General features: G+C 37.6%; 2 protein-coding genes and 1 long non-coding RNA gene across 3 annotated transcripts in view; 1 reads left to right on the top strand and 2 right to left on the bottom strand.

Annotated features, from left to right (window-relative positions):
• Positions 1–725: 725 nt before the first annotated feature.
• On the bottom strand, positions 726–4,845 carry LOC133532431 (uncharacterized). The gene is made up of 2 exons (XM_061871103.1): positions 3,975–4,845; positions 726–3,386 (listed from the first exon to the last, which is right to left on the bottom strand). The coding sequence occupies exons 1-2, from the start codon at positions 4,827–4,829 to the stop codon at positions 3,204–3,206; spliced, it is 1,038 nt and encodes a 345-aa protein (XP_061727087.1). The 5' UTR covers positions 4,830–4,845; the 3' UTR covers positions 726–3,203.
• Positions 726–19,024, bottom strand: part of LOC133532444 (uncharacterized) — a 77,870-nt gene continuing 59,571 nt past the window's right edge. Inside the window, exon 2 of the long non-coding RNA XR_009801698.1 lies at positions 726–2,758. This is a non-coding gene — a long non-coding RNA (uncharacterized LOC133532444). The remainder of the gene's footprint in view (positions 2,759–19,024) is intronic.
• LOC133532424 (UDP-N-acetylhexosamine pyrophosphorylase-like protein 1) lies at positions 5,253–12,645 on the top strand. Its single transcript, XM_061871088.1, has one exon. It carries the CDS (start codon positions 5,665–5,667, stop codon positions 7,135–7,137), a length of 1,473 nt encoding a protein of 490 aa, XP_061727072.1. The 5' UTR covers positions 5,253–5,664; the 3' UTR covers positions 7,138–12,645.

Genomic DNA, 19,024 nt, shown 5'->3' on the forward strand with positions numbered 1-19,024 from the left:
AATTAGATTACACTTTCAGGAAATATTATGTGTTTGTCTTCAAATTAATCACCAAAGCTGGATTAATTGGAATATATTTGGCTTTTTGGGAAAACCTTGTAGATTGGTGCGGCCTGGAAAAGGGTTAATCTGTTAAGTTCAAATAACTCAGAAAATCGAGCGAATCACAATGAGCGATTTAAAAAAAATTACCCCACTTCTTGAAGTATTTACAGTGCCATTTAGCTTTTTTTTAATACGTCAATGCCATTTAGTTTACTTACGCCTTCAGTTACGTCCAGCGGGGGGCGCAGCGTGACGCCAAGCTTCAAACGGATTGTGCGTGAGGAAATTGCCTCGCGCGTATGCTCGCTCTGTGTGGACCCGGCTAATTGAGTATCTAACTATAGGTCTACTATTAATCTCAGGTAGTTAGTAAAGAACTTGCTCGGCTTCTAGAAGATAGCTCAGTTATGGACTACATTTTTACTTATCATAAATCAACCAACCACCACCAGTCTTTAGCAGGGGACCTACCGCGAAAACCGAAATTCGCAAATTGCCGAGATCTTTCTCTTTTACGCTCACTAAGGTGTAATTATTAGAGACAGAGAAAAATGCCCGCAATGGACGAACTACGATTATCGTGGTTATTGCCCAGAGCTGACCATAACTTCTTAATTTCTTACCAAGCGCCTCGGTCAAATGTACACCTATAATAAAAATAGAAAAAAAAAACACTCATGTACATAATAAATTCGATTTATTCGACATAAAAACTATAATTTACACTATTAAGTTTTTTTATTTCCCAAATATCGGTCCATCTCATTTTTGTACAACCAATATTGGTAAATGTGTTATTCCATACAAAAAATATGTAAGAATCACTGACTCCTTACATTTCAGCGTACTCTATATGGATCGTAATTATGTTTGAGCAGCTTTAATATTAGCAGAGTTGTTAATAGTAAAATATACATTAAAAAATAATACAGTTACATCAAAACAGGCCAACAACACAAGTACAGTCGAGTACACAGATATCTTTACAACCCAACATTTCAAATATATGTCAACGCGACCTTAAAGTCAGTGTCATAGAGGCGTGTAAATATATTATTGGCATGTTGGCTTGTAAAGATGTTGGTGACATCGACTGTACAACAAGTAAACCTTGTTATTTGCTGACTACATGGGCAGCCAATTGTCAAGTTGGTGAGATTGGCTGGCCGTTGGTGACCCGGCTGTCATATTCGGGGGCACGAGTTTTTCATAAATTTTACACCTCTACAATGAAAACTGATAATAGTAATTACCCTTTTAAAAAAAGACCAAATTTCTCTGAATAGACAAGTTGCCTGCTAGAAAAAATACATATTGTTCACAAAATAGTAAAAAACATCTTGACAATACTTTTAACACACTAAGACTGTAACATTAGGTAAAAACTCTTTATAGTAAGATAAGATAAGATAATGATTTATTTGCGTAAACATCACAATTCGATCTCTCACCGAACTACCACGTAGCTTATACGTGCCCTTTTTGTTTTGCTCTTTTTTATATAACGTTAATTAATCAAAAACCATGTAGAAAATCCCGAATTATAGAATTAATTTGAAGAACCCGCTGCCTTCGTCATTTCAACAACCTGCCATCCACATCAGCGCAAATCCTGTCCATCAGCCCCAACTTATGTCTATACGCGCAGACATAAATTTTGGTATTGTTTATTTGTGTTTTGCGTAGTAGTCTAGTATCTCTTTATATTATAATTGCTAATGATCTAAGTTATAAATTTACCAGCCTAATAAGATAAATATCCCAATGCCTGACACTACCCTACTATTTAAGCAATTGTTTCTTTTCCTGTATCTTTTTACTGAGATGTGCCAATAAAGAGTATTCCATTCTATTCTAGCCCAACAGTTCCCAATAGATGGAATTATAGGCGACCAGACCAGAGTTGCTTTAGACAGACAGCACTGGAAAGAGTTGGAAGAGGCCTATGCCGACAGGCACACCACACTAAGAGACATTTTATAATAAGACAACTTAATATTTGTATTTACAAGTGATTCATATGTGGATTAAAGGCTTATTTAATTTTAATTAATAAGCGACCAGCTATTTAACTGATGAGACTATGTCACACAGTGTCCAATATTGTACGGTCAACCAATTTGATTCCTAGGCCACTATAGAACTATGTCATAATGACTTCCACGACAGTGCTTATTGAGTGATGCATGTCATGTATAGAGTAGTTAAAGCGACAAGGTTCTATAGTGGCCTAGGATTCAAATTGGTTGACTGTACAAGTTCAAATACTAAAGTAAGTGTAAGTTCAATATTGTAAAAGTTGTTGTTCAGTTCAAAGTTTGTAAAATCATATAACATCAGCCTAACTTATTGTTTAAAAGTACAATCTGTTTTTAAACACATTGCCGCGCAAAGCAGCTCGGTCTGTGTCGCCGCGCCTCATGCGAAGCAAACGTACTCGCGACCGCGTTGCCTCGGGCGAGGCACGTCTCCACAGCCCGAGCTGCTTCGCGCGGCAAATTCCTCGCGAGGCAACTCGGTATGTGTGGACCTTAATCCTAAATTCTTGGCAATAGAGGTTACAGACAACTATTGGAATTAGATTGTTGAGTACTATACTCTGTATCTTTAGATATTTAAATAAAAGTAAACAAACAATTTGTACATTTTCAGGTAGTTATAACATTGTTTAACCAACCAAATACAAAACCGCCTGGATCTGTCTCTGAACGACCTGACTTTAACCTACATTATTTGACCAAATACCGATATTTTTTGTATGAAGAAAAAACCGGTCCCGAGCCTTGTTTTATACGAATAACCTGTCAAGGCGTCCTTATGGCAAGCGACTAAGTGGGACTAGCAGGCCGCGGTCACAAAATTGCAAGTGAATGCACAGCAAGCTGCATAATTTCATACCCATTTTATGAATGAATTCTATTCATAAAGTGAGTATAAACTTTTGCAGCTGTGTATATCTTAACAAGTCAAAATACATAAGAACTTATTGAATGCATTTTCATCATTTTATTCAAAATTACCACTCATCCGACATGACAAACATGACAATCTATATCATATTGGCAAAGAAAGTTACTTAAATCTCCTATTTCATTCCTTTTCGTTTCTATCCAAAAAGTCGACAAAAAATACGTACTAAACTAAAGGCAATCTTAACGTTAAGCCTCTTTCCTATACCCTCTCTTCTCGCTGTTCATCCTCTCCCAGTCCTTAGCCACGGTGCAGTAGAGTTGCATGGCTGCTCGGGCGTCTTCGACGGAGCTGTGCTCTCCGTGCTGGATCTCTATGCCGAGGATGTCTTTTGCTAGACGTTTTAGAGATGGCGTGCTGCCTTTGGTTATCTGAAAATTATTGATTGATGTTATTTATTTATTTTATTTTATTATATTCGGGATGCTTACCGCCTAAAATACATAGGTTAATCGACTTATCTACTAGACAACAAATGTTGATGGAATTTTTCTAATTTTGATATAGGTTTAAATATGTAAGTCTTAGGTAAGATCACTTCTGAAATTATGAAAACAATTTTGGACTTATTTTATGTATTTTAATAATAATAATAAAATTCTTTATTGCACACTAAACAAAAAACAGATACAGAAATTGATAAAATATACACATTGGTAGGTAACAACAGGCGGACTTATCGCTAAACAGCGATTTTAGTTAGTCATCAAAGTTTAGTTTTTCTAGGAGAGAGCCAATTCAGTAAAAAATACCTCGTATATTATATTATTATTATATAATTATAGGCGAGCAGCTATTTAGCTGATGTTGTATTAACTTGTAAAACAGGCCTTTAGTCCTACTTGCAGAAATTTTTGAATTTTAAATCATTACATTAAATGGAATCAACCCCTGGGCCTTGAATTCCAAAAAGATACAAATTAGGCATAAAATTAAATAAGCTTACAAGTATAACTCACCTTTCTAAAGGGCTTGTATCTAGATGTGTCTCTGATACTCCTTTTAGGATGTGAAAGGAACAATACACTCAGATCATGCTTCAAAGAGTGCCCGACTAGAATCTTGCCTCGAATCATGTCCGCCACATCTTTCTGCACTTTAGCAAAGTCTTCACCATTAATTAAGTCCTCTTTTCTGATTCCTGAAACACTTGTTCGGTAATCTATGATCTCTTCCCGCGGTTTAACAAACTTATCATATATACAGTCACCGAATTTGTTCACTAAAGACACTCTGGCTAGCATGTGATCGCTTCCGTCGTATCCTATACCCACCATTTCACAATCAATAGCTATGAATTTAGTTAATTTGTTTTTACTATTATTATCCTGTTTCTTAGGAACTGTAAGTTCGACATCAGCAATATTATCACTGTTGTTAGCTTTAACTTTAGTTTCTTTAGTGATATCAAGCGTTTTTAGCTCGTTTCGTACAAGCACCTGGGCTTTTGCTTTCTTCTTACGTGCGCGTCTGAAAGTTCCTGTAAAGTGATCCTTTGAGTTTTCCTGTAAAGGTTTTTCAATTTTCTTGTCTGAAATCAGGTTACTTGATAGAAGTTTCTGCCAGTTAGCACTGATAAGGCCACGATTTGCAATAGTTTGGTTATTGCTCGGGTCGTTGGCACGTTTGCTTTTTTTCGCCGTTTCCGTCATGTTCACATTACACAAGCTCTTTAGTATTAGCTCTAAACCCACGAGTAACGTGTTACTCACACCGAATATTATTTTGAGCAGAAATTCAACGATAATCAGCAATAAATAAATTATGTTTCCTGAGTAACCATTTGACATCTTCTTTTGACAGACCTCGCGCATGGCATAGCTGCCAGTTACGAGCAATAGACAAATTGTAGCTTGTGTTCAAGGAGATTACATTATTTCTTGTGATCCATATAAAAAGCAATTGATTTAAATAAGATTAGAGCATTATTATACTAGCCGCAACAATACACCAATGATTTAAATTTCAACTATTTCAAGACTCTGTTCTCGAAAAATCGAATATATCATACCATAGACAAAATGAATTCTTTATGTTCGAATACTCTACACAATCATGTGATAAAAACAGGATCGAAATGTTTAAATATATGCAAAATCCTTGATTTCTATGTAATTCGCTTACAGGTAATAAACATTAGTATTTAAAAAGAATATTTGTATAACATATACTATTGTTATAGAAGAAAAACTTAAGTGAGTAGTATGATCGTTTAATCCAATATTCAAAGGTTTCAGAATGTTAACGTTTTGACAGTCACTGTCACTGTTTCAATTACTAGTGTTATTCCATTGTTATTCTCAGTTCGAAATCTTGGAATCTTTAAATACATTGCGTCTTTTATTAGCATTTGAAGTTGTTTTACTGCGACTATATGCGGCAATGAATACTAAAGTTTTTTTAGAAACATTTGACAGCATGCAACATTTTAATAGTAGTAGTAGTACTTCATTTGTAAATATTAAAAAAATCGCGAAAATGTCAGCTGAACGCCGACGACGTGTTTCCAACAGTGGTGGGAGAACCCAGAAATGTTTCCACACGCCTTGCGGACTGCTAGTCAGTATTCACTTTCTAATCGCGCCGATCGCACTCGATAAGATACAATAAATCTGATCGGTTCATTATAGTCCGAAACTCCGAATCGCGATGTCTTACGAAGACTTGTTTTCCCAACTCAAGTGTCACGGTCAAGAACACCTGATTAAATATTGGCTGGAAATAAGTGAAAATGAGCGCGAACAATTGGCGGGAGAACTCAGAAAAATCGACTTTGTGGAAATGAATGAGATTTTCCACAGAGCTATGGAGTCGTCGAAAGTTATTGCCGAGAAACTGGACGACGATTTGAAGCCGATTCCTCAGTCCCATTACGAAGCCGTGCCCAGTTTGAGCAGGGAAAAAATAGAAGAATATGAAAACATAGGCTTTAGAGAGATTTCTGAGGGAAAAGTTGGTGTTTTGCTACTGGCTGGTGGGCAGGCGACGCGACTTGGTTTTGGACACCCCAAAGGAATGTACAATGTCGGTCTACCATCACAAAAAACTCTGTTCCAAATTCAAGCTGAAAGGATAGTTCGGTTGCAGAAAATGGCTGAGGAAAAGACTGGAAAAGAAGGTAAAATCACTTGGTATATCATGACTTCCGAACATACCATGGCTCCTACAGCTGAGTTCTTTAAGGATCACTCATTCTTCGGCTTAGAGGAGGAGAATATTGTGTTCTTTGAACAGGGAAGACTACCATGCTTCGATTTCAACGGTAAAATACTGTTGGATGAAAAATACCAATTAGCCTCAGCCCCTGATGGAAACGGGGGTCTGTATCGTGCCTTAAAAACCCAAGGAATGCTCGATGACATTTCTCGACGAGGTGTAGAACATTTACATGCCCATTCAGTTGATAACATCCTCATTAAAGTTGCCGATCCAGTTTTCATTGGTTACTGCTTGAGCAGAAATGCGGATTGTGCTGCTAAAGTTGTCCAAAAATCTACACCAAGTGAAGCTGTTGGAGTTGTGTGCAGAGTCAACGGTCATTACAAAGTGGTGGAATATTCGGAGCTTAGTGATGAAGCCGCTGAAAGGAGGAATCCCGATGGAAGACTAACATTCTCTGCCGGTAACATCTGTAACCACTACTTCTCATCTGAATTCTTAAAGAAAATATCAAACTTCGAAAGTAAGCTAAAGCTCCATGTTGCCAAAAAGAAGATCCCATATGTAGATGAGAATGGTGTCCGACAGAAGCCAACAGAACCTAACGGTATTAAAATGGAGAAATTCATCTTTGATGTGTTCGAATTCGCTGAGAAATTCATATGCTTAGAAGTAGCAAGAGATGTTGAGTTCTCTGCTTTGAAGAATGCTGATTCAGCGGGTAAAGATTGCCCGTCAACTGCTAGGCAGGATCTTTTAAGGTTACACAGAAAATACATCAGGGAAGCTGGTGGTATTATCAAAGATGATTTAGATGTGGAGATATCACCGCTGCTTTCTTACGGAGGTGAGAACATTGAGGACCTGGTGAAGAATGAGGTATTCACCATCAGCCCGTTCCACTTGAAGAGCATGGAAGAGTCTGCTACCAATGGAGTCAACGGAACCAATGGTAAACATTAATATACTTTCAATTACTGTCCATGCTCAAAGACATTTTGTGACCATTTGTGGAATAAGCAGTATCTCAAAAACAAATGATGTTGAAAATGGAATCTTAAGATAAAGAAGTTAAGGTGTATATTAGCATTCATTTTTAATTGAGATACGGCTAATTGACTTATACTTCTAAAAAAATCGCAAAAATGATCCCTAATATTGATAACGTAAAAAACAGCTCTTCAGAGTACCTACCGCGAACACCGAAGTAAGCAATTTGCGGGCATCTTTCTCTTTTACTCCAGTTAAGGCGTAATTAGAGTGACAGAGAAAGATACTACCCAATTTGCGAACTTTTGTGTTTGCGGTAGGCCCGCAGTAAACAAGATATTTCCAACTGCTTACTACAGAACTACTGTTCAAGATAACGTTTTTATTATTAACAACATAAACATTGTTTACTACAGCAAAACATAATTCCACAAAAAATCGCAGACTAAAGTTTTTATCAAAATCAAATATAATTACAAACTAATTCAATAACCTATTAAAAATACATTTTGTTAATGTATTATTCATATTATTTTGTTCTGTTCAATTATGGGAGTTAGTGCAAATAATGTACATTGGTCAAGATATTTTTTAATATGACATTCTAGATAATTGTCATTATGAATTTTTTTATAGGGTAAAACTTCCTATATTTGGCACCTCTTTAATTATTTTCATTTTAGTTACTTTCTATGTTTTTCAATAGTGGTGTCAATCAATACAATGAACTTTAATGACTGACAATTTTGGTTCAAGTCAATGGCTATTTTACCCTATTCGGCCGATTTTATTTTGCTGTAGTTTTTTTTATGAGATATAGTTCGCCTTTGTACGAATGAAATGACAAGTGTTTTTCCGGTTTTACTGAAATTTTTGGACAATAAAGTATTTTACTACTACTAAAACTTGGCGGATATAGAGTTCCCTATTCCGTACAACGTAAGCGCAATTTTACTGTATACCCACAATGTTCATCTGAGTTACGAAAACGTATGGTATTTTCATACCATCAGCGGAGAATTACATACAGTCACGTCTGAAAATAACGAAAGTAAAGTGCCCTACCCGCACTACCCTAATATATGGTCATAAAGTTGTATAAATATTTTGGCACTTCGATCGTGTCGATATTTTCAGACGCGACTGTACATGTTTTGTCCTAAATTGGGTTTTCGTGTTTATTCCGCCCAGTATTAGAAGCTTTTCAAACTTATCAAATTTTATCAGAAAAAACGAAAACAAAAAAAATAGGCCCATTATTTTTGTATATTTATTAAGTTTTATACACATATAATACAATTATTAGTACGGACACATTTCTCGAATGGTATTTGTCTAATATTATTATTGTGTTACCATAGTAACCCATACAATTTGACAGTTCGTTGCCTAATAATATTAGTCTAATATCATTCGAGAAATGGGCCACTTTTTGCCCTAATAATAAAACACATCACACACTGTAGACTAGTTTAACTACTTTACACATTACTTACAGAATTAGAAAGTCAATCAAATTGACAGAAAAAAGCCCATAAATGAAGAATACACATTTATGCATTATAAAATTTATAAACTTCGTAATTCCAATCAATTTAAGTTATTTTTTTAATGATCTCTAATTTGTAACTGCCTTGGATGATAATGGAGTGAGACAATTGGTAGGAAACTAGGATGAACTAAAGTATGCATTGCAACAAGATGATTAACTTAGCCGACGTCTAAAAATATGAAGATATATAGTTAGATCAAGCTAAGTTGGCAGCGACTTTAATAGCACAAACTGTGCAAGAGTTATTTTAAACGTCAAACTTCTATGAAATTATGACGTTGGAATAATACTTGCACAGTCTGTGCTATCAAAATCGCTACCAACTTAGCTTGGTCTAACTTCTAAAACTCTATTTCCGAAATCGAAAGGGTTAAGAGATTGAGGCGTTTGAGGAAAGTATACGAAACTTGCATTACCCCTTTTACTTATTAGACTCCATTTCGAAGATACGAATGCCGAGTCATTATAGTGCCCAAAAAATTTTTGGCGAATATTTTTAAGATACGGGAACAACAACACAGCATTGTATGTACATAAAATATAGTTTGGCAAGCCATCTCCGTCAGTAGATAAAGGCGGCAAATTTTAAAAATGTAGGCGTAGTGTTGTGCTCCCTCGAAAATTTTATTTTCGCGCCTTTTTCTAGTGACAAAGTGGGTTTGCCAGAGTATAGGTATGTCGTTCCGTAAAAAGGGACCGTTCGGCGGTTGGTGCTTTAAGGAATTGGTGACGCAAATTAAAACTATTAGAAGACTTCTCAATATGGCGAAAGTGAAACTGTCTAAAGGTGCCTTTTCATACGGAATGACTTATTGATCAGTTTAAGATATGTAAATATAATATGCTAGGGAAACGTTGACTGCGGTCAATGTGAGTTTTGAACGTTTTGTATATGAATAATGGTTCATGGACCCGATATTAGACTATAAATAAATGTGGCATTATCTAGGAAAAGGGACCTTATTGTCGATGGCGCTTACGCCGCACTGCGTCGCGCAGCGTTGTATTTGTATCGGAGCATCGTTTATTACGGCGGAAGCGACATCGACAATAAGGTCCCTTTTCATAGATAACGTCACAAATATGATAGGTACGTTATTCCAATATCAAAGTTTTGTTGTTCGCTTAGCGCTTTGCTTTGCCATTTAATTAAATGCCGGAATGTTTTGCGCATTAAGTTACTATATGTACAAGTACATCTAGTGAAAAGTCGTACCTAAGGGTATTTTAATGCTATAATAAATAGTTTGTACAACTACAAAATGTATAAAACAAAACAAAAAAATTGAGAGAGTCAGACCAAGATTAGTTTGCAGCGATTTTGATAGCCCGGGGTGCGTAGTCAAGCCGCCAATCGTTCACGCTCCGTAGCGTATCGTAACTATCTCTCTCTATCGCTCTTCCATATTAGTGCGACTGTGACAGTTGCGTTTCGTTCTCCACGGAGCGTGAACGATATGCATGTTGGCTATGCGGGCAGGGGCCCTTTTCTCGAAAGTTATTACACTAATATTATTAGTGTGTTGCCATGGTAACCCGATTTGACAGTTCGTGTACTAATAATATTAGTCTAATACCGTTCGAGAAATGGGCTCCAGGCGTGGCAAGTGTCAAGTAAACGTCATAATTTTATAGAATTTTGACGTTATCCCTGCCAACTTAGCTTGGTCTGACTCGAGTACCTCATACGCTGTTATAAGCGCGTAATATATTTTGAAAGCAATAAATTGTATGTGAACATAGTCATAGGCATTAACTTAACTTGTCAATGTCAATATAATCATTCTAGCGGAGCACAAAGACGTATGGCTACTTGTAAATTGGTCCTTACGACGTATGCCATAAAGCTGACATTTCTTCATCCTATATTATTGCAATTAATATTTTATTGGCAAGCCACTTTGTCACGGCGTAAACGGCGTAAAATTGTAAATATAATAAAGTAACATAAGTCATAATCGTAAGTCAATAAATCAATAAACATGCCTAAATTTAGGTTTCCTAAGCTTTTTGCTGAATATCGTGAAAAGTAGTCCGAATGTGCGGCTAAACGAAATAATTTACTAGGTATTTGGGAATTTGTATTCAAAGTTGTATTTCAGGTTTTGGAATTCGTATATAATTTCCACCCAGAATCAAGAGCTCTTTCGTTCCAAATACGAGAAAAAATGCGTCCCCAACATTTCATACTTTTTTTTGTTTGTATGTTTTGTTGCGGTCATTGGTTGTATTGAAAACGTAACCATAACTAGCTCAGCTACCCAAAGAGAGTCTTGGCCTCCGAAACAAGAGCACGCCACTATTCCCGATCAGCTTTCTGCCAATTATCGGCTTGGAGCTGACGCAGGTCTTCAACGTTGTCTCCCCAGCGGTATCTGAGAGCCTACCGCGAACCACGTTCAACGTGTTGCCTTCCTGTCACACTTACGTACGAATTTACAAGTGTGACAGAGGCAGCACGTCGGACGTGGTTCGTGGTAGGCCTTCTGAGTCGACCCACCGGCCGGCCACCAGTCGGTCTTCCCAAGTACGCCTTTTTGGCAGCCCGATCCTTTTCCATTCTAAGTAGGTAGCCGAACCAGCGAAGGTTCGCCCACTAACTCCTCGATTTCGGCATTCTCCACGTGCCATCATCTCCCTTGATAGGTCTCTAGGTAGGATCTTTTGAAAGACCTTCCTTTCGGCTACCAGGAGCTGACTTTCCTCTTTTTGTGCTAGGGTCCAGGCCTCACAACGATTGGTTTAATAACGGTCCACCAAACCACCAATCAAAAGAACCAAAATGATTGGGGCATACTGTATCAGTAAAAATGGAAAAAGCTCGTGATTGTCAGTAAAATAATATAAAAATTTCCAATTCTAACATAAGTTAGTGATACAACTTCAAATAGAAATGCCCACTTATGTTCAGCAAAAATATAGGATACTTTTATTAATACGAATATTATATAGCAATATTAATCATGTATTATTAAGTTAGTTGCCTTTATGAAATGCCCCAAACGCAGGAATGTCGTACGAGTAAATATACAGATCACACACAGCATCACACTAAATTGTCGATAATGTGACATGTGTCCGTTGACATATATCTAGGGACGGACCTTACGGGCAATAAGAATGATGTTAGTTCAGGGTGTCACTCACGAATTCGAGCCAATCGTGCAGTCTAACGCAACTAGTTGCGACTAATCGCACGCGTGATGCGAACTCATCAACCAATCGTGTTGTGGCGTTAGACTGCACGATCGGCTCGAATTCGTGTACGGTGACACCGCTGTACTGGCCCCATTCTTATTGCCCGTAAGGCCCGTCCTTAGATATATGTCAATACATGTGTATGCTGATGGCCAATTTTAATATATACCACTTTTCGAGGAGGTATAACAAAATTATATAAAAGTTTAAAATTGATTAAATAAGTAGAGTTAGATTTTGACTACTCTGCAACCATTTTGATGGCATAGACTGTGCAAGTGTTATGTGCACGTCATAATATCATAGAAGTTGTGCGTTTAAAATAACACTTGCACAGTCAGGGCTATCAAAATTGCTGCAGGGTTTATCTTGGTCTAAATCTAACAAAATATCTCTGAGTAGGTGAAGTTCAAATACATGAAGTCTTGATTTGTTCGTGATTTCAGTATATTTCAAAATTGGCTGTCTTGTTTAAGTTACGTTCTCCTGCTTAATTTGCTATGTAAATTAAATATAGGAGTCTAAATTCTACGCATATATTATAATATATACTATACATTACAGAAATGAATTTCTAAATTTATAATTTACATCACATAGATTTATTCAAAATTATGTTTTTTTTGTTTATGTTTGCTTGAGTCATAATAAGATTTTATGTACTTAATAGATAGTCATAATAAATGAGATTTTATATTTACGTTCCTTATACAATAAAGTATTTGAAATAATGTTATCTTTGCGTTAACCCTTACCACAGAAAAAATAATAGTACTATCGTACAGAAATGAAACTTCCTACAAAACAGAAGTTTGACTGCGATTCAAGGACGAATCACGTTGTCCGTTTCTTTTCTTTTTTTTCTTTCTTTCGGCTATTTAGGATTATCAAAATTCTAGTCATTATCTTATCTGTGGTCGTACACGCAAAAGGACATCAAGTTGTGGCAACCCTAATAATTGCTCGGAGCAATGTTGAGCCGAACGGAGCCGAGAATGCCCGAAAGGAATACTTTCGTAAATATCTGTCAACTGTCATGAGCTAATAAAATTACAATTATACTTTCACTAGCTAACAATATTATAGTCTGGCAATCAAGTTATATGAGCAACAGTAGAATAAAAAAACTATAATCAACCCTTTTTGGGGTAATAATGAGAACGAAGATTCGGTTTCGACCAGTTTCGGACAAAAAACCATGTTTCGGCCAAGAACGGCCGAATATTTCGGCCTGGCCGAAACTTACGAAATCTTCTTACTATGAAAGAAACTAAACTATGTGACAAAAACCAAAAGTTGGACTACAATATTAATAGTATACCTACTGATTTCAATATACTTACAGAAATTAATTGGTTTACTGGAAAACAATTCTCCTAATAAGGGCGCCACTGGACGGTCGACGCAGTCTTAATAAGCGTATAAAAACAGTTTTATACATTTTTTTCAATGATTTTAACATGTCTACAAAAGTTTCGGTTTCGGCCGAAACTAGAGCCAAAACCGAAACTTCAGTTTCGAAAAAAAACATGCTTCGGTCGGACACTAATAATAATACTAGCATAAGAAAAATACAGTATGATTATAACTGCCTATGCGCCACTGTCAGGCACTTCTTGCCAAACTATAAGTACTTTTTCGTCAATAACATAGGTGTCGTTAATAGGAACGTTTACCCCACGACTGACCTTTTGACAGACAAACGTCTCGTGCAAAAGGTCACTCGATCACCTTTTCTCACGCCGTTTGATATTTCACACACCCATAATCGAATTTATTATCTCTGAATCTAGTATAACTGGATCAGGCACGAGGGGTGGGGGGAAATGACCGAACGGGATAGTCTTATGTATCTTTCAGTAAGATTCGTAGAGAAAGCGTTATTATTCACAGCTATTATTGTTTGTCGTTGTCACAGTATTTTTTTTATTCCCCACCGTAAATTTTAGTATGGTTTATGGTAGGCAACAAATAACCCGACCAAAATTACGTAGGTTGTTTTTGAATTTTGTCGCATTGCGTATGTTCTGTCCCTCACGGGCGTACGCGTATAGCACATCTATTAGGATTTTAGGATCCACCATCTATGATATACATCGTGTCATTCACGAAGACGCGTGCCTTGATTCTTATTGTCATGTTATTAAAGGTTAGATTTGACAAATCTGCGCGTCATCGTGGATGACACAAACTATAATGCCATTAAACTTCAGATCGCGGCGTTCCAAGCATTCTTTCGACGGATTGCAACAGGCAGGCATAGCCGTGAAATTATATTGTTGCCTCACTAGCCGGTTTCTCCTCGCTATACCAGTGGCGAACTGTCCGTGGGTAGGACTTCGCACTGGCTTGTCTATTAATACAGGGATGCTACTCGCACAAAAAAATATGCCAGTAATGGCTCCTCTATATACGATGGCCCAGCATAGGCCAGTCCAATGGACGCATTTATGCGTTAGAGGGAGCAAGTGATATTGCTATCTCATTTCACAGCATAGCTACGTCCCTTAGACTGGCCTACGCTGGGCCATCGTGTAGAGGAGCCCTAACATAGCGAGATGCATAGAAAGCATAGATGGTAGGATCGTATAGATGCCAGCTTGGACCCTTCGACGCAGTCCAAACTGTCCAAAGGCGCGCTGTACGAATCGACCATTTCCCAGACTTTCACGACCATTACAAAAAGAGAAAATGTTTTTCCGCTCTTAAATATTTTCCGTTCTTCATTAAAAAAAAAAAGATTAAAATTTAATCTTTTTATCACAATAAAAAGATGCATTTTTACAAGCTTAACTAGAGTCGTTCGGAAAGAGTCGTGGAATGTATCGGGTCCCATACATTCCACGACTCTTCTCTTTCCGCACAGACTCTTCTAATCTTAAATTAAAAAGATTTTTTGAGTTAAGGAGTCTAGTCATGATTTTTTTTGTATGTATTGACACAATGAAATTATTTCTTTATATTCATGTTCTTTATTTGTATTGATCATACATTGTCATAATTTACATTCATATATAGGTACAATAATAGGTACTTATGTCAGAAATAAAATTAAAATCATTGTAAACATCGAGAAAAATAATAATAATTAAATTAACAATAAAATAACACTACGTCCCGTTCCAATACGTTAGGCTAAAGTATATTCATTAATTAAGGAAGTCAAATAATAATAGGTACTAACCTTCCAGGAATTCCTTAACTGAATAAAACGCCTTTTGAATCAGAAAACGCTTGAGTTTTTTTATAAAAATGAAATCTGAGCCAACATCCTTTATATCAGACGGTAACCTGTTATAGATGCGTGGGCCTATAATTTGGGAGAAGTTACCTCAGTTACCTGTTTTTGCAAGCCTGTGCCTAGGTATTACTAGTACCTGCGGTCGTCGTCTTGACGGCTTGGCTCACGCGTAGTACTCGTAGTAGCCGCGGACAAGTGTTTCCTGCTCCACCGAATTAGTTTTCCTACCTCAAATATAAAGAGCGAGGGAATCGTATAGGTTTTCCTTTTCTTCAAAACTTGCAAAAACTAAACTATTTTTTTTAAAAAGGGAAACCTATAAACCTAGAATATATTATGCTGAAGCGATCGACATCAAAATCAAAGTGATTTAGTTGTGTTCGTGGAAAACGTTTTCTCCCGAAATGGAATTTCATAGAAAAATTACCGTTATTTCGTTAGATTCGAAAAGCTATTCTTCCCTCTTCTTCTTCCTCGCGTTGTCCCGGCATTTGCCACGGCTCATGGGAGCCTGGGGTCCGCTTGACAACTAATCCCAAGATTTGGCGTAGGCACTAGTTTTTACGAAAGCGACTGCCATCAGACCTTCCAACCCAGAGGATAAACTAGGCCTTGTTGGGATTAGTCCGGTTTCCTCACGATGTTTTCCTTCACCGAAAAGCGACTGGTAAATATCAAATGATATTTCGTACATAAGTTCCGAAAAACTCATTGGTACGAGCCGGGGTTTGAACCCGCGACCTCCGGATTGCAAGTCGCACGCTCTTACCGCTAGGCCACCAGCGCACATAAAATATGGTATACATCTTTCTTCCTAGCGTTGTCCCGGCATATTGCCACGGCTCAAGGGAGCCTGGGGTCCGCTTTGACAACTAATCCCAAGATTTGGCGTAGACTAGTTTTTACGAAAGCGACTGCCATCTGACCTTCCAACCCAGAGGGTACTAGGCCTTGTTGGGATTACTCCGGTTTCCTCACGATGTTTTCCTTCACCGAAAAGCGACTGGAAAATATCAAATAACATTTCGTACATAAGTTCCGAAAAACTCATTGGTACGAGCCGGGGTTTGAACCCGCGACCTCCGGATTGCAAGTCGCACGCTCTTACCGCTAGGCCACCAGCGCTTATTCTTCCCTCCCATTCTTAAAAAGCTATTCTTCCCTCTTAAATGTTAAACAAGTCAAATGTTATGATCTGGTTTTATCTGTTGACTAAAGGAATTTCGCACTGATAAACTTAGTACACATGTATTAATATATTTAATATAAACAAAACAGGGACTATCGGTGCAATTCCGTATGAGAAGAGCAGTTTAGATCATAGCAGCAACGGCTTTAAAGTCCCTTTTGTACGGAACCCCACATTTGTTGGCTGCAAAGCGGCGCCCGCGCGTGATGTGCATTTTAAAGACAAAGTTCGTTGACTTAGGACTCCATACAAACCACTTCTAATGGAAGTGTTTCTACTATTTTATTTATTTCACAAAGAATAATGAAGGACTTAGTGCAGAATGGAACCAGGCAACCATTGGGTTAAACAGACATATATGTTGGTGCAGGCGAGATTCATTTAACTTAGAAGAAATTGAACCTTGAAGTTTAATATTATAGAGGTACTATATAATATAATAAAACAGCAAAAATATATGGTATTTGTTTGTGGTATTTTACTTGACAAATTATTGAGCAGTGGCGGAGCTTTAGAACTAGAATAACACCGACTTGCTCAATTGAAGGGAGTTGCGGATCTTGTCATAAGTACAATTATTCAGAGCCGTTACTAGGGGGGAGGGGGGTGCATTAATTACGGAGCCATATGCTTCATCTGCAATAAGGACCTTATCAGAATTTCTATAGGAATTTCAGATGGAAACGTCCTTATTGCGCTTGACGCATAAGGACCCTTTTGTAATGGAAAGCCTGATAGCTTATTTCGGTAACTATATATATGATAACCGCTCACAATCTAAATTAAAACTATGCACGCTTGTGGTTAGGTTAGAGACCTTCGCTCGCTCTCAACTCAAAATCTCTCTCTTGTTCTTTTTTGCACGAGTAACTATTTGAAAACGTGACCGTGGGATATAAGTTGCTCAAACTTTGAACTGTAGAGCGTAGACAAAAAGTGAAAGGAAAAGCAAAGGTCACTCAAAGTTTACACGTCTTCCGGCTCCCAGCTGTGCCTAGAGTTGCGTAAGATAGGTGTTAATAAGTTTCAATTGGTTCTAAGTATGTATTATTCACGATACCTATGACACAAAATAAATAATAGTAATACTAAGGAATGAAATCTCCATGTACCAAAAAAGTGTCCACAAAAAACATTAAATAGGTGGCGCTATACCTAGAATACCTAGAATATTTGAAAAAAAAAAACAAATCATAGACAGCGCACTTCACTCCGTCATAACGCCTAGGTTCTTAGTTACTCTAGCGCTACTCTGGAGAGTTTTGGAACTATTATTTATAGCTGACAACTAGACACTTTTGCAACAGTTCTGCTTATGGAGATTGCATTCCTTACCTCTACCTTCCATAAGTACTATCGTACAGAAATGGCACTTCCCACAAAACCGAAGTTTGACAGCGTTTCAGGTACCAATCATGCTGTTTCTTTCTAATCCCTTTCGGCTATTTAGGGTTGTAAAATTCATGTCATTATCTTATCTGTGGTCGTGCACGCAAAGGGACGTCAAGTTGTGGCAACCTTAATAATTGCTCGGAGCAATATGGGAGCAATGCTGAGCCGAACCGAGCCCGAGAATGCGCGAACACTTTAGTGTCTCCCCAGTCACTCCTCTAGTGTCTAGTGTACGCCAAGAAGATGTTAAATATAGGCAGCAGTGCCCTGTCCATACTTATACTCTGGCAAGTTATTTCTCGGTAGAAAAAGGCGGCAAAATTCAAAAATGTAGGCGCGAAGGATCGACCTTCCATACAAAATTTGAATGTTGCGCCTTTGATAAGCTTATCGTATATGTAGTTTTTACCTGTCTAGTATCAGAAACGCTTAGTCAGGAACGATTTTGATACTCTGTCTGTGAAAGGTGTTAAGTACACGTAATAATTTCATAGAATTTTGACGTTTAATATAACACTTGTACTGTCTGGGCTGTCAATATCGCTGCCAACTTATCTTGGTCTGACTCTAACATACTCTTAATTAGATTAAAAAATATCATGATAAACAAATATATAGACAACAATAAGTATTAGTTTCACGAGCTGCATAATAATAAAGTTATTCTTTTCTCACTGCGCGCTGTGAGTAAAATGCCGGTTTGCCACTGTTTCCTTTGCAGCAAAGAGTGCTTGTTATCTTGATAAGCTGTTGTCACTGCTGAGGTAAAAGGCCAGTCCAGACGGGCTCATCAAATCGACCGATTTGATCAGAAAAGAGATCTCCAATTTAATCACCAATTTTAGATTAATGGTGATATTTGAACGCTCTTGATTAAAAAATGCCCCCAAACGCCAATAATAGCGTCACAAATTGCTATTATTGCGTCCGCACCTCCATTTTATCGCTAATATGGGTCATAATCGGCGGTCGAAATCGGCAGCATTTGCGTTTGTGTCCGCACCATCTTGATCAGACAATTTAATCAGTTTGGCGAAAAATTTTAACTGTCGTGTGCGGTATTTCCGGACCGATACGATCTTCAAACCTTCAAGAAAAGAGCGTACTCCTATCTTAAAGGCCGGCAACGCACTTTTAACCCCTCTGGTGTTGCACCTGCAACCATGGGCGGCGGTAATCACTTATCATCAGATCCGTCTGTTCGTTTGCCTCGTCTATCATTTAAAAAAAATTGTCCTTGTCTGGACTGGCCTAAAGTTTCATGAACAGTTTGGGTACTAACTGGTTT

Source organism: Cydia pomonella, chromosome 27, assembly GCF_033807575.1.
Source record: "Cydia pomonella isolate Wapato2018A chromosome 27, ilCydPomo1, whole genome shotgun sequence".
Taxonomy (NCBI): domain Eukaryota; kingdom Metazoa; phylum Arthropoda; class Insecta; order Lepidoptera; family Tortricidae; genus Cydia; species Cydia pomonella.

Excerpts from the sequence above, each read along its gene's own strand:
- LOC133532424 (XM_061871088.1), top strand. The coding sequence starts at position 5,665 with ATGTCTTACGAAGACTTGTTTTCCCAACTCAAGTGTCACGGTCAAGAA.
- LOC133532431 (XM_061871103.1), bottom strand. The coding sequence starts at position 4,829 with ATGCGCGAGGTCTGTCAAAAGAAGATGTCAAATGGTTACTCAGGAAAC. Across the intron at positions 3,387-3,974 it reads GATACAAGCCCTTTAGAAAG|ATAACCAAAGGCAGCACGCC; the intron begins GTGAGTTATACT and ends AATAATTTTCAG.